Source organism: Ascaphus truei, chromosome 8 (assembly GCF_040206685.1).
Source record: "Ascaphus truei isolate aAscTru1 chromosome 8, aAscTru1.hap1, whole genome shotgun sequence".
Taxonomy (NCBI): domain Eukaryota; kingdom Metazoa; phylum Chordata; class Amphibia; order Anura; family Ascaphidae; genus Ascaphus; species Ascaphus truei.
In genome coordinates, this window is record NC_134490.1 from 50,374,962 (window position 1) to 50,390,951 (window position 15,990).

General features: G+C 41.5%; 1 protein-coding gene across 1 annotated transcript in view; it reads right to left on the reverse strand.

Moving 5' to 3' along the window:
* Positions 1-15,990, reverse strand: part of NRAP (nebulin related anchoring protein) — a 56,215-nt gene that overhangs the window by 19,406 nt on the left and 20,819 nt on the right. Inside the window, exons 13-25 of the mRNA XM_075611936.1 lie at positions 14,226-14,333; positions 13,529-13,639; positions 9,047-9,145; positions 8,135-8,239; positions 7,473-7,580; positions 7,245-7,346; positions 6,626-6,823; positions 5,742-5,846; positions 4,077-4,175; positions 2,697-2,801; positions 1,930-2,037; positions 1,218-1,529; positions 4-108 (exon numbers count right to left, since the gene is read on the reverse strand). Of these exons, the coding sequence (XP_075468051.1) occupies positions 4-108; positions 1,218-1,529; positions 1,930-2,037; positions 2,697-2,801; positions 4,077-4,175; positions 5,742-5,846; positions 6,626-6,823; positions 7,245-7,346; positions 7,473-7,580; positions 8,135-8,239; positions 9,047-9,145; positions 13,529-13,639; positions 14,226-14,333 (1,665 nt within the window). The remainder of the gene's footprint in view (positions 1-3; positions 109-1,217; positions 1,530-1,929; positions 2,038-2,696; positions 2,802-4,076; positions 4,176-5,741; positions 5,847-6,625; positions 6,824-7,244; positions 7,347-7,472; positions 7,581-8,134; positions 8,240-9,046; positions 9,146-13,528; positions 13,640-14,225; positions 14,334-15,990) is intronic.

Consider the following 15,990-nt stretch of genomic DNA (forward strand, 5'->3'; position numbering starts at 1 on the left):
CACCTCACTAATGAGTTCAGCTGCTTTCTTTGCCTGAACCACATCCAATGAACCAGCAGTTATCCAGCCCGCTCCTTTCATCCACTTCAGGTCAGCTTTATATCGATTCTGCAAAAAAGAGAAGAAGCAGCAAGGGCGCTGGGTGAGGGGGCCTGCCCTGGGTGAATGAGCCTGCTCTCGGGGAGGGGGCCTGCCCTGGGTGAGGAAGCCTGTCCTGGAGGAGGGGGCCTGCCCTGGTCAGGGAGCCTGTCCTGGAAGAGGGAGCTTGCCCTGGGTGAGGGAGCCTGTCCTGGAAGAGGGGGCCTGCCCTGGGTGAGGGAGCCTGCCCTGGGTGACTGGGCCTGCCCTGGGTGAGGGGGTCTGCCCTGGGTGAGGGGGCCTGCCCTGGGTGAGGGAGCCTGCCCTGGGTGAGTGGGCCTGCCCTGGGTGAGTGGGCCTGCCCTGGTCAGGGAGCCTGTCCTGGAAGAGGGAGCTTGCCCTGGGTGAGGGGGCCTGCCCTGGGTGAGGGAGCATGTCCTGGGTGAGGGAGCCTGCCCTGGATGAGTGGGCCTGCCCTGGGTGAGTGGGCCTGCCCTGGTCAGGGAGCCTGTCCTGGAAGAGGGAGCTTGCTCTGGGTGAGGGGGCCTGCCCTGGGTGAGGGAGCATGTCCTGGGTGAGGGAGCCTGCCCTGGATGAGTGGGCCTGCCCTGGGTGAGGGGGCCTGCCCTGTGTCAGGGAGCCTGTCCTGGAAGAGGGAACTTGCCCTGGGTGAGGGAGCCTGCCCTGGAAGAGGGGGCCTGCCCTGGGTGAGGGAGCATGTCCTGGGTGAGGGAGCATGTCCTGGGTGAGGGAGCCTGCCCTGGAAGAGGGGGGCTGCCCTGGAAGAGGGGGCCTGCCCTGTGTGAGGGAGCCTGCACTGAATAGTAAAAAATAAAAATTATACTAAAGTGAGAGTAAGCTTTTTGGGGTTTCGAATCTCTCAGCCACTTTGATTCATGTTGAGCACTATACAATCTGCCAACAATATCCCTCGTAAAACATAATTAGGTTCAATGTTCTGGTAGCCGTATTGGTCATGGAGAAACGCAGATTTGATGTAGCATGTGATACATTTTAGCAGGAAGTGTAATAATAAAGTGTTTTAAGTGGAATGTTACGATAAAAATGTTGGTTAAATAAATAAAACTAAGTATTTTTAGACATAGCGTTCAAAGAATGAATACACCCATTCAACTTACATCACTTTGCAGATTATATGCCATCTTTGCCCATTGCACTTTCATGTCAGTTGGCAGGGCACTGTAACGATGCAGGGACGTCCTATACCCACGGTCAGTTGCTAATCCCTGGGCCATGGTGGCATGTGCCATGTCCATCATATCCATGGTTCCATGATATTGCGTCTTTGAGTCCTCAATTCTTCTTTTGTACTCCAGGTTACTCTGCATCTTGGTCATTTGAAGGGAATGAGCCATTTGGGAATCTCCCTTCACACTTTGCGCACCAATCATCTTACCCTTTGTATTTTCATAGCTTTCCTTGTATTTTATCTACAATTATATTTTAAAAAAAAGTGCAATAAATCAATATCTAGTATTAATATGTACTGTAACTAGCTGCCTAATTACGGTAAAGCAGCATGGATTTCAACATATTGATGGAGAATTAATTTCACCCTGTCATGTATCAATAGCACAGCTTTAATACTTATTAACATCATTAATGGCTGGGTTCATGGTTTTTCATCTACAGAAAAACAGACTTACATTTTTATGTAGGCTCTACTTGTCATTTACTTTTATCATAAACCTTTTCAAAATGTGATTAGCTTCTAGTTTCTTCCTTAGGGAAATAATGTACCAGGCATGTTGTAACACTGAACACCTATGGACCTGCATTCTGTCTGAGTTTTGGCTGTACTGTACTCATCTTCAGGCACCAAGAACTCACATCACTTGCTAGATCTCTCTTTGCTTTGGCTGTGAGAATGGACAAGGCATCAAGTCGCAGCTCAAATCCTTTCTGCTTCTGCTTCTCCCAGCTGCTCTTGTACAATGTCTGCATGGTTTCATTTTGAAAGATAGATTATTGTTAAGTAGAGAAATAACACACCAGTATTAGTATTATACAGTAGCACTTGCATATCTCATATAGACCCTTATCAATAACCTGTGACACTGCTTCTCTCAGTGCTGGAGTCTCATTCATTTGAATGGCTCTGATCTCTTCTCCGGCTCTGGGAAGTAGCTTCACAGCCTATTTAATAGGGGCCATAAGGAGTTACATACCCTAATTACTGTAAAATGGGCATATTAAACGTGTCTGTTACTTTTAATGTATTAAGGTATTCTTTATTTGACCTGTTTTCCATTTCAAGCAGCTGTTTGCAATTTGGGGGGTGATTCTAGGTATAGGGAGTTAACTGAGACATTATAATGGGATCGATCACATTTTGTGTCATTATACTTCCTCTTTTATTGTTGTGTCATAAAACTCTGCCAAATGTCACTTCGTTAACAAATGCAGAGATAAGTAAATGAGGGTTTCATACAGGAGAAAATGTCGGACTCAGGAATCCTGATAATTATTAATATAAAGTGATAAATGTGCCCGGGGCATACGAAAGGTAATTCTGAATGTATTACTTCCTGGTAAAGCATTTCATAAATAAAAAAGAAAATACTATGATGAAGTGGCATGGAACCAGTATTACGGACCTCACTCAGGTTAGCAGCGTTGGTTCTGGCTTGTCGGAAAATGGGCTCATCGTTGCTCATAGTGTAGTGATGTAGAAGCTGTTCCATTCCGGACTTGTAAGCGAGCTGTCCAAAACACAAAAAGGAAGGGAAATAATCCACAGCGACCATCAGCCATAGTCAGCCCCGGACATTTTGTCATCATTGTCGGTTTTTTTTTTAAAAGGAAACTAACTTTCATCCGTCCGTTACAGTCTCTCCAATACTGTATATGTGGGGTATACTGTTTGGAAAGTCTGTATTTGTCATGTTAGGGAGTATCAATTCAGGCATATGCTGCATTAGAATGACACAAAAGGGGGAGATAGGAAGTGGGAATAGAAGTTTGTTTTGACACATTGTGCCATTCTCTTCTTGCATTTGTGTCAAAGGTAGGGAAATGTTTTCTTACGTTTGATGCAAGTTTTTTTTTATACAAATACAAGATAAAAAAGTGACGCATGGAGATGCAGAGTTAGATACATCGCATTATAATCTGTGCGCTTTGTAACTCCTCTCAAACACCTCCTATTGACACTCCCCAAAATCCCAAACTGATGCACACAGTGCAAAACTTGGAGCAAACACCTTGATACATTGATGCAAACAGACGCACAACGAAACTGAAGCAGCTGTCATCAGTTTGCTTAAGATTTGCCTGGAAGCGTCTGCTCTAAAGAGTTCAAATGTGTCTGATCCTAAACAATGAATCTCACATTCATTGTATTAATATACTGTAGCAACTATATTAATATCAGCCTAATGTCATCACCACCTTCCAACAGCCCCAATAAAAGAGAAGCTCCGATACCTACCTACACACAAATAAACTTCTGACCCTGTGTTTACACATACAGAGGCTGCAAATAGATAAATACTGAACCCTTCGCTGCAATGCCATTTCTTTTGCAGTGAAAGGGTAATCCCCGCACTCTTTTCTAAATCCACTTGCTGGTTTTACCTTACAGAAGCATCCCAAATATTTTACAGATTTTCTGGAGGTTTACTGACTGTTATAACGTATGCAGAAGCTTAGAATATATATTCGGATATACGGTGTATTAGCACACAGAAGCCAAAGGAAAAAAGAGGCACGTTTCATGGAAACAAACTAAAGAACCCTTTTTTGGGGTCTTTAAACAGTCCTTCCCTATGCATGTGTTCCCCATTTGCCGACCATAAGACTGTTGGGTAATGATTCCTAGTTAAAAACAAGTCTTAGAAGTAAAACTTTCAGACTATTTAAAGCGGCTGCACATATTCTGTGCTGCTCGAGTTACTCTGCCCCCCGCTGCACCTGTTCTCATCAATCGTCAAGATAATTCTAATGCGACATCCAGGGAGAAGCGATGTAGGACTCACATCACTCTGCAGTTCTTGACTCTTCTTGGCGTGTTTGAGGTGGGCGCTGTCTGCCACGCTGGTGAACTTCATAGTGTCCGCTCTCTGACGGTATTTTTTCTGGAAGAATATAATAATGGAAATATTGTACCCACATTATTACACTGACCCCCTAATAGCTGCAGTGCCCTGCAGGCTGCTGTAGCAGCCAGGTGTTTAGCCTACTGACTAGTACCAAGATATGCTTGAATAGAATGATGTTCTAATTCCAGCGTGAGTACAACTTTAACATTAAGGGCTCTGATAAAAAAAAAATGACATATAGGATTTTTTCTACCATTGGGATAAAAACTCCCTAAGAATAAAAATGCCATTTGGAAAACTTGAATGTGGCACAAGAAATAAATGATAATTGTCAAGTGATTACAGGGTAAGAATAGTGTATTGTAACTGCAATGTGAGGTTATAGGAAAATAATCTGTATAAGGATAGTTGAAGAATGTGATGCTCTGCTCAAACTAAATGTGACTCTAAATAATGAATAAAGGTGGGCCATGTTTCCAACATTGTATACACATGTCACATTATGTAACCCTATGCTGGCATAGTGCAAATACATGACAAAAAGCCAGCATCTATTAATATAATGTTCTGCACAACATGTTCCACTGTCTGCCGTTACATATTGACAAATCACGTTGTATTATATGAATATTCACCTCTAAATCATGCTACGTCTGCAAAGAGTGCAGGATTGTATCTTATTCTTTTGTAAAAAAAAACCAAAACAAAACAAAAAAAAAACAAACAAAAAAAAAAGAAGAGGTACAATAGCAGAAGAGGGAAACTTCAGTGCATGTGCAGGAACAAGCCAAGTAGGGCTCTTTGGCTCATCTTCTCTCCTTTGGTATTAGGAGCTAATATTGACGTGTAGGGAGGAGAAACCCATACTATGATGTGTAAAGTAACCTACATCTGAAAGTCAAGGACTCAACCACTTGCTTCTCCAGAGTGACCTACTAACTTCACAACCTCCTACGCCTTCAACTGCTTTCTGATTCCCCAAGCCCTTCTGCAAATGGGACAATACAGGATGTGCTTAATGCCACAGGCTCTTTTACTGACCAGGTGGAATATTTAATGTATGTACAGATGCAGCGGCCATTATTTTAAGAAATCACGGCGCCATTTTCATGTGTGCTGCTGTACACCACGCGGCATGACCATGGCCAATCGCCCCAGGCACACGTGTTTATCACGGTTGCTTTATTTTAATTTTATGGATTGTGTGCAATTATATGCAATGAAATGAATGAATTGTAATATGTACAGTACTGTGCTACTGTGTCAATTTCAGGTGTTTAAAAGCCACAACACTAAAATGCCATTTTCTGCACGCGCCTGCACTCGCGTCTTAAGGCGGTACGGTTGGAAGCAATCCCTCACCGTGACATGGGTATTCCGAGGTATACAACGATACTGATTTGTTAAAATAATGGCCGCTGCATCTGTACATACAGTAGTGAGCTAGTAAACCTATATGGCTTGTAGATCAATACATGATGTGTTATCATTCAGTGCTACTGTATTCAGTGAGTAATGCTACAATCACACATTTAGTAAATATCATTTCTTTCTTTCACACGTATAAATAATTCTCGCACACATGTATTTTCTTTGTTTTACCTCACTAAGCAGATCCCCGGCTTTCTTGGCCTGTTCCACATTGAGGCTGCCTTCTGCAATCCATCCAACTCCTTTCATCCAAGCTAGGTCTGATTTGTACTGCAGCTAACAGGGAAGCAAAAATGAATCACGGTTATACCCTTCTGTAACATGTTAAGCAGTACAATGCAGCAGGACAATGGGACAATGTGAAACATAAAAGCAAATGTTCATTACCAATTACTGGCCTGCCATACGATGTTTGAGTTATCAATCTACCAAACATTTTAAATAACTAAAAGGAGTGCCTCTCCCAACTCTAACGGGTGCCTCACTGTAGCTGGAGGACAGCTTTATGAGTGGGGAAATTGGGGTGAGTCAGTCAGAAATATTTAGTACTAACTGGCCATATGTAGAAGAAGGGAGAAAAGATGGAGCACTACGTCCACTGCTAGCTTGTAAAGAATACAGAGGTGCGTTCCCACGATAAAAAATGAAGTTTAATGGATCGAAAAACAAACAGACAATACACCTACGCGTTTCAGGCTATAAGCCCTTTATCAAGGTGAATGGCCATAAACTGATAATTAAATTGACAGACCCAGCATACTATACCATGGCTGATATCAAGAGGGGCTCACACATAAAACTATGCTAATCTTGCTTTTTTTTTTTTACACACACACAAAAGACCAGTATCAGTAATAAACTGTATGTTAAATGTGTGCAGTTTTCCACCGAAAACATTTATTTCATAAACACGTAATTACTGAAGTCAGGTAGAGGAAGTCCTTTAAGGTTACTAATGTACAGTAGCAATAAGAAAAAAACTAATTTGGTTTCTATATCAAAGACTGTGAAGAGAATAATATTTTACAGACCCTAGGTTTACACCGAACGGTTACCTCACTCTGCAGGGCATACGCTTTCTTGGCCCACTTAACCTTCATGTCCTCTGGAAGCATAGAATAGTCATGCAGTTTCTTCCTGTAATCCAGATCACTGGCTAGAGCCTGAGCCTTCTTGGCATGTGTAATGTTCACCATATCCAATGGCAAATGGAACTGGGACTTACTCTCCTGAAATCCTTTTTTATAGGCAATCTAGAGAACAATTATCATTGTGTTTATTTAAACGGTCTCAATCATGCATGCCGTGTTTTAAAGAAATAGACTACAGAAAAATACATATAAGAGAACGAGTAGACAATACACGGATAAGCTATAAAACTAGACATTAACACAAGTTCCTGTCCAAGAGAACATCTAGGATACAGAGATCTCAAATTAAAAACAAGATGCAATGACATCTTTAGTGTCATGATATGCATGATCACTCTTATAATTAAGGTATTCAAAGTATGGCATAGAAGCTTTTATGAGCTCCAATACTTAATGTATCATACCAATGGAAACTTCTCCACCAATTATATGTTGACGTGAACTCCTGCACAAGTTTTGGATACAACTTAAATGACTTGGGTGATGGGTGAATAGAAGTAATATAGTCATATAGTGAAGTTACCTCACTGCTCATCTTGGCCACTTGTAGTGAGTGAAGAAGCCTGGAGTCACTTGTTGCATTCGCTTTACCTTTGCCCTTTTCGTATTCTTCTTTGTATTTAATCTTGTGACACAGAGCAGATGTTGGTTAGAAGGCATTTTCATTGGACAGATTATTCAGCGAATAGTACACTGCTCTTAAAACAGGAGAATAAATGAGGCTTAAGATATGTTGATATATTCTACTTACATCACTTGCAAGGTTTCCTGAAGCTTTGGCCGCAAGTATTGACATGGAATCTAGGTTCATCTCAAAACCGTGACCTTTGGACTTTGTCCAACCTTCTTTGTACTTATTCTGTGAAAAAGAGTAGAAAATGCAGAATCTTAGATTACTTATTCACTCATTGTCATTGTATTAGAGGTCATGTATTGGACATATATTAAAATCCATGTTCTGTCATTTTAAACTGTTCCCGATTAGACTTTATATAACCTGATGCAAATCTAAACCTGGCTGCTATTCTAATTCCATTCTAAGTTTCTTCTAAAGGTGAAGAGGATTCACTCACAGGGGCTTTTTACCTATACATAACAATTTTGCTCCCACCGTGTATGTGGGATACTATACGTGCATAGCACACAGAGGAAACGTGGCAATTGACTGTGTTCACAGTTACTGTTGCCTTTTTCTATGCTTGGTATTGTGGGGGAGATTCATTACTTTTGGATAAGGGGTATCGGAGCCCAATCTCACAATTACTGCTATTTAAGTCAAAGCGGGGTTCAGCTTGATACTCCTTATCAGAGCTTAGTGAATCCCGAGTTCTGTACTGATAGCACAATATTTATAAAGGGGCTCTTATATTATAAGTGTGAACATGCTTTGAAGAAAAATGACACAGTCCTTACCTCACTAAAGAGCACAGCATTCGCCTTAGCTTTGACAAGCTCAGGCACATCTTGGGTCAGTGTGTAGTGCGTCTTAGATTTTTCATATGCAGCTCGATAATTTAACTGAAATAAGTTTAAAGAGGAAATTCAAATGTTACATTACAAGATCTGTCGAGTCAATAATAAGTTCTTAAAATTCTGGCTGTTATTAGCCCCTTAAAGACCACCTGTATTTATCATTGTGAATTTCCTTCACTATGTTTAGATTTAGTAATCTATCTTAAGTAGGAGCCTCGATTTGAGACCTTTGCCTCTCATGTGGGGTGTAGATTGATTCAGATTCTGCTTTTTCAGGTGGAGAAGTCTAGAATATTGTGAAAGTTAACCCAAAACAAAAGGGTTGCTCTTAGTGATTTGGCTGTGAAGGGATGGAGAAATGTAGTACTGTATGTGCAGATAATTGCATTTGACTGTTTTCATCCACGGATTGTATTGGGGGTCCAAGGAGGTGACTGTTAGAACAGGGATGCTCAACTCCAGTCCTCAAGACCCCCCACCAGGTCAGGTTTTAAGGATATCTCAGCTTCAGCACAGGTGGCTTAATCGACTGAGCCACTGATTGAGCCACCTGTGCTGAAGCAGGAACTGATTGAGCAACCTGTGATGAAGCTGGAAGTGATTGTGCCACCTGTGCTGAAGCTAAGATATCCTTAAAACCGGACCTGTTGGGAGGGGGGTGGGGGATAGGGTCTTGAGGACTGGAGTTGAGCACCTCTGTGTTAGAAGACAGTGAGATGTGTTTTTTTCAGGAGTCCTCTGTTATCAGCCACATGCACACACTGCTGAGAATGGGGAATTGGAAAGAGCAGAGACACATTATCTGCAGAAAACACAGGTACAGTAGCAAACAGTTTGGGAGTTTGAACTTACATTACTCAGCTGCTGGGCATTAACTTTAGCTTGAACAATTTGTGGAGTATTGGCTACAGAGCTGTATTTTAACTTATCAATACATTGTCGGTAGTTTGCCTGCAGGGGAAATAATAATTGAAGGAAGTTATTACATTAATAAAGTAATAAATTAAATTTTCTTCTTCACATCAGAAACAACACTCGAGTGTCAGCCAAGGCGTTCCCCTAAGAAAGTCTTCCCCCTTATGCTTCACCTACAATGCTCCTGTCAACTAAGCCAGCACGGACAGGGTCAACATTATTAGGTAAAGACAGACACAATTTAAAAGACCTGGAGATTATCAAGCCCCCGCCTGCCCCTCCCCCCCCCGCATCTTTGTGCTGTGGGTGTCTGTTTGCTGCTCAGCTGTCTTCACTTCACCTCAGACTCTAATAGAAATAACACCCCAGTCACAGCAAAGGTGGCAGCCGAAGGGATGCCAAAGGGTGTCGGCCATTTGCAGCCGTTCCTGATGTTACTGTTGCTCTGTTATTGGGTAAAGTATTTCTGATGTATATTGAAGAATTTCCATCTTCACACATTACGTGCTCTCACAGCTCTATACCTCTGCATAATCGCACTTACTGCTTCCCCAACACCAACTCCCTCAAACATTACCTGCTCTCACAGCTCTATCTCTCCACACTCCCACTTACTGCTTCTCCAACGCTAACTACTTCACACATTACCTGTTCTCATAGCTCTACCTCTGGATAATCACACTTACTGCTTCCCCAACACCAACTCCCTCACACATTACCTGCTCTCACAGCTCTACCTCCGCACACTCCCACTTACTGCTTCCCCAACACCAACTCCCTCACACATTTACCTGCTCTCGCAGCTCTACCTCCCCACACTCCCATTTACTGCTTCCCCAGCACCAACTCCCTCACACATTTACCTGCTCTTGCAGCTTTACCTCCGCACATCCCCACTTACTGCTTCCCCAATGCCAACTCCTTCAAATAACATACAGCTTTCCAAAACACACCAACCTTCTTATCCGCTTGTACCTTATGTGCCCACTCATAGATAGTAAGCTTCTTGGGGCTGGGCCCTCCTTACCTACTATACCAATGTATGTTAATTTTTGATAATTTATTGTTTTCGTCCTCAAACTCTATAGTACTGCGCTACGGTATATGTTGCTACGTTATAAATGAATAATAATAATAATAGCTGGCCGATTTGGACCACAGAATGCAATTAAAGTTGTCTTGCCCTGCCCTAAAAATGTACTTGTCTATCAATACCCACTTATAATTAGTTACAGAATGGGAGACCTGAAATCTAGTAAGAGTACTCATTCCAAAATTATTACTCCTGGTCATCATGCTAGTTCCTAATGCCCCTGTGATCCCATGTGAATATTAGTAGAAAATGTACTTCTTTATGGAAAGTCTTTCCTATTAACTATTACTTCCTATTAAACAGAAGCTGTGACTGGCACCAATCAAAAAGAATAGTGTAGAAATTGTGAGGGCTGCACATTACTTGCATGCAGCATATCTACTTTCATGTGAGTATTGGTACAGTATCTCAAACTAGAAATAGAATGTGTGTTGTGTTCGGGCACCCGGGTGTTATTACTCCAATGTACTTGAAGCATATACAGTAGCATTAGACGAGTATAATTTGGTAAAGAACAGTGAATAAAATAAATTCTACCAGGGATTATGTTCTGAGCAGTGAGATAGTGGGAGACGTCCGGAGCAGAGTAAGTGTGATGCATGTTTGTACGTCGTGTTTGATGTGTCAGACTGTACAGTATATATTTCTTCTGTAGACCAGGTTTCAATTACCGTAGACAAAGTATGTGAAAGGCTTCCCAAGTAATCAGAAATAAATGATGGAAATACATGCTAACATTGATATATACTATTAAAATCTGTGCATGACTTACAATATCTCCTAACTCTTTTTCTTGCTTCATATCATCACTACCTATGTTACTTGCTTATGTAAATGGGGCAAAATAAAAAAAACATTATTGCTAGAAAGTCTCGTGCTTTCCCGTATGATCAACTTTCTCGATTCACTCCTGGACCGTTTACGATTTGGCTTTCGTGCAGCTCACTCAACAGAGACTGTGCTCACTGAAGTAGCCAATGATGTACATGAAGCTAAATCCCAAGGTCACATTACCATACTAATCCTACTCGATCTCTCTGCTGCTTTTGATACTGTCGATCACTCTCTTCTCCTTCATATTCTAAGCTCCCTTGGTATCCGCAACAAAGCCCTTTCCTGGGTCTCATCTTACCTCTCGCATCGCACATTTTCTGGCTCCTGTTGATCTGTCTATTGGTTTTACCTCGGGGCCCTGTTCTGGAACCTCTCCTCTCTGTACATACTGTCAGGGCCGGTGCTACCACTAGGTGACTTAGGCGGTCGTCTAGGACAGCACATTTTGGGGGGCGGCGGCAGTAGAGAGGGGGACAGCGGGCGGCAGCGGGAGAAGAGGATGGAGGAAGAGGATGGTGGCGGGAGAGGAGGACTGCGGACCATGTGAGCGGAGCAGGGCAGCACAGGAGGACGGCCGGGGAAGAGCGCACCGCAGTGGTCTGACCCGTAAGTCTTTACTGACTTCCGGTGTCTGACACTGCTACAGTGCAGCTCCTCCCGGGCCATCCTCCTGTGCCACACTGCTCTGCTCACATGGTCCTCAGTCCTCCTCTCCTGCCACTTCCTGACACCCTCCTCCTCTGTTCTCTTCTCCCACTGCTGCCCACCGTGAGGGTGAGAGGAAGGGGAGAAGGGGAGGAGGGTGATTGAGGAAGAGGAGGATGAGGGGTGATGAGTGGGATGAGGGTGCAAGAGGAGGCGTAGGATGATAGATAATGGAGCTAATATAAAAATACATCTGAAAGATCATGGGGTGTGGGGGTGCTGTGCTGTATACCCTTGCACCAGCCCTGCACACTATCACCTCCCCAACTCTTTTGGCCGTAGGTGTCATATCTATGCAGATGATATTCCTTGTTAAGAGAAATATGAAACCGCTCGCCAGTTTAGACCCAAATGTAAATAGTATCACAAAAATTATTATATAGGTGCAAATGGAGACAATAACAAAGCAAAAACAGAAGTGATCAAAAAAGGATCAAAGAGTCCCCAAAATAAGCACTCAATAAATCTACTGTATAGTGTTCAGTAAACTGGACTGTAATAGTCCTTCCCATTAATATGGAATAGAGCAGTCCAATGACTGGTGTAACCAGCTGTTAAAATCCCAAAATAATACAACTTTAATACATATCATCATAGGTTTACACTTGCAACTTTAATCTGTTTATCAGATCTGTTACTGATAGAGTGTACTATATTTACTGGCTTTAATCTTATACAGTTTGCACCTGATAGCAATTCTAAATAGAATGAGAACTTGAATATACTTACCACTTGTATATCCATGTTATACTGTGTGATATTGGGATTAACCCCTTGTTGCTTTGCCATTTGCAACACAATAACTCACCTTACATAACTTGGGTTATGAGACGTTCGTGATGTTATCCATCACACATATATATTCCCATAACCTCAATTGCCCACACCACAAAGAGGATTTTTTATGAGACTTTCCTTCACTTTTTATGTATCTACTTCATTTTGGTATTTATAATTAATTATATGTATTAAAGTTGAATTATTTTTGGATTTTAACAGCAGGTTACACCAGTCATTGGACTGCTCTATTCCATATTAATGGGAAGGACTATTACAGACCAGTTTACTGAACACTATACAGTAGATGTATTGAGTGCTTAATTTGGGGATTCTTTGATCCTTCTAGGATCACTTCTGTTTTTGATATGCAGATGATACGCAGATATATCTATCCACTCCGCCTCATCTGCTCATTCCTACATATCAGCTTTGATTTCTTGTTATGCCCCTGCTCGTCTCTTGCACTCTACTCATAACTGTCTCTTCTCCACCCCTTTCACTACTGCTCTCTCTCGCTTTAAACCCTTTTCCGTCACTTACCCTTACCTGTGGAACTCCCTCACACTCAGTATACGCCAAGCATGTACTCTACACACCTTCAAGACAAACATGAAAATCTACCTCTTAGATGAAGCATCCCAAATGCCTGGGCTCGTGGCTACTGTCCCACACCCACAGTCACTCCTACTAACAATTGTGACCAAACACTGCCATCTAATGCACTTACCCCCTCACCTGCTGTCTCTACAAGTTTCCCAACATACCACTTAGACTGTAAGCTCTCCTGGGCAAGGATTTCCTTTCCTATTGTCTGACTTTGTTGCGCTTATTGTCTTTGTAAAGCACGGAGTACACTGTGAGCGCTATATGAATAAAGGTATACATACATATTAAAAGAGGCACATTATTTCTACTACTCTTTTAGAACCAACATGACCATATGGATCCACAGAGCCATTGGTGAGAAGACATGAGAGTATGGCAAAGAAGCCAGATAAAGGTCTTACATCTTTCAGTGGAACCAACTTTTTGGTGGTCTGGTAAGAAGGAGCAAGTGTGGCTGGGTAATAGTAATCAACATCCACATCATCATGTTTGTAGTCCGATTTGTAGGCGATCTGCAAAACAAACCACAAAAAAAACATAATCAGTAGATATGTGAGACTGTGTTTAAATTTCTAAAAATTAAAATTACTCAGGTTTGCAACATTTTGCCAGAAAAACAGCACTCCAACGGAATGTAATCAATGTTGCCATAAAAATGGCAGTATATAAAGGGCAACATTGCCTTTTAATGCTTGTTGAATTTTATTTGCAATGCTTTACATTTTTTGTTTAAACAAATAGCACATTTTGCATGGTTCATGAAGCTAAGCGAACATTTCATCGGACAATACTCTAGTGAGGGGCTTTGAAAAACAATATGTGGGACCTTGTCTGGTAAGCCTGTAATCTAAGATTTACTTTTTAACTTCTGATCTAAATTTTTCTGTCCATTAAATATTGTAAGGAGCCATGTCCCCATTATCCCCCCAGTTGTGTTAGAGATTCTATCTTATTGTATTTGTACTATATAGAGTTAGCTGATATACAGTATGTACAACTTTGCTTCTCAGAGATACAAGTTCCCTCAAACCAATGCATATCGTGATTCAGCGATCTACCTCTCACATCTCTGGGGTGGATGTTCCATTATGTACTCACATTGCTGGCAAGACTTCCAGCTTTTATGGCATGTAACATCCGCCGGTCCATGCCTACACCTTCATAATGACCCTTCATCTGATTTAGGTACTTTTCTTTGTACTTCAGCTGTGGACGTGCAAAGAATGAAAAGAGAATATATTTGTGAAACACATTTGTAGCAACTGGTGTTAACGCTCGTCTTCAAACCCTAAACCTCTGCTGATATTTCTTTTTATCATCTTCTTCATGTGGTTTCCATGCTTCATGTATTGATACATGAATCTTAATGGTAACTCTGTTGCAATTTTTTTAGCTTTTTAAACGACTGAGCACCAATCAAAAGCAGCAGGTGTTCTTTAAAATGGAGGTAGTTACCTTGACACAGACCCTATATCTACCTACTCTGTACAATCAAGGGGTGGACCGCGCTAAACATGCCTGTCTAATATGCAATACAGATAAAATGATGTGGGGATTTTAAAGGCGTGGGAGGCATAGCGTTTGCCAAATTTGAATAGCTAATCCGCTGCTTTGGTTTCCTTGTTTCAGTAAACCTAGAACATACTGTATATGAGAACTCTCTCATCCATGTTAATAGAGTCCCCCAAATTAAATCAAGCTCTGTTATGGGCTAACGCACCCAAACACCATCATCTCCCATTGACTTGAATAAGAGTTACTGCCCGTTTGGCTGAGTTAACCCATAGCGCAGTTTGAAGAATCTGGTGGAGTGTGTGTTGCTTTGTATCTCTGAACCTTCAGGGATTTATTATATATACCTTGAAGTTGATGGTTTCTGATGAAAATCCCAATTGAGGTCGATGGGGATTTTCGATCGAAATCAGACCAAATGGTCACTTTGGCGTTTATAAAATGAATCCCTTACCGTGGGGCCACAATAAACTCCTGGGTAAGCATTAAATGCAGAAACTTCTCTAAAAAATCCTTCTAATATAAAACTCTTCTCGCGAATAAGGTAGAAAAAAAAACATTTAAGGTTAGCACCCTCCGAGGCTGAATTCTTAAAGGTGAGGAAAATGTAAAGCAAAAGTGACTATGTTAGAACATAAAGGAAATACAAAATGTCAATATGTTATATTATAACAACCTTTGCTTAAAATGTATTATTGCACTTTTTGTAATGAAATAAATGTGTGCAGATCTTGCAGTTACTTATCGTGTTAAAGCAGATGGTCACAGATTTCTTTGTAAAATGTACATTTCTATGGCATTCAGCCTATTTAATGCCCAAGAGACGAGCATGGAGGCTTTATAGCAGTGACATGGTTTATGCATTGGTGTGTATAATTTACAAGGTATCTATAGGTTTTGTTAAATGTGACATTTTTATGAATTGTCACAAATGTCTGCAAAACAAATGTAGGATTTAAAGTGGAAACTACATCTGTCCTATGACGACATCTTTACTTTAGCAGTCAGTACCTGGCGTCTATCAATGATTGTAGTGTCATTTTTTCACTTAACTGTCTTAAACTGGTCAATATCTCATGCCAGTGAAAGTTGCAATCTGTGATAATGGTTTTAAACACAAAAGACATGTGTCGATTGACATAGCCTTTAAAAGCAGCAAATGGACAGGCCTGGTGTTTGGCCCACACCAGCATTCATTGGTCACATTACAATGAAGTCATGATGTTGATTGGCCTCTAGCAAGAGTTTTTGAGAGAGGCCATTTTGACTTCCTAAAACCTCTAAACATGACAGATAAACCATCTCAGGCCATGGAAGAAGGATGTGTGCCGTCAGGCACCACGAGGCACTG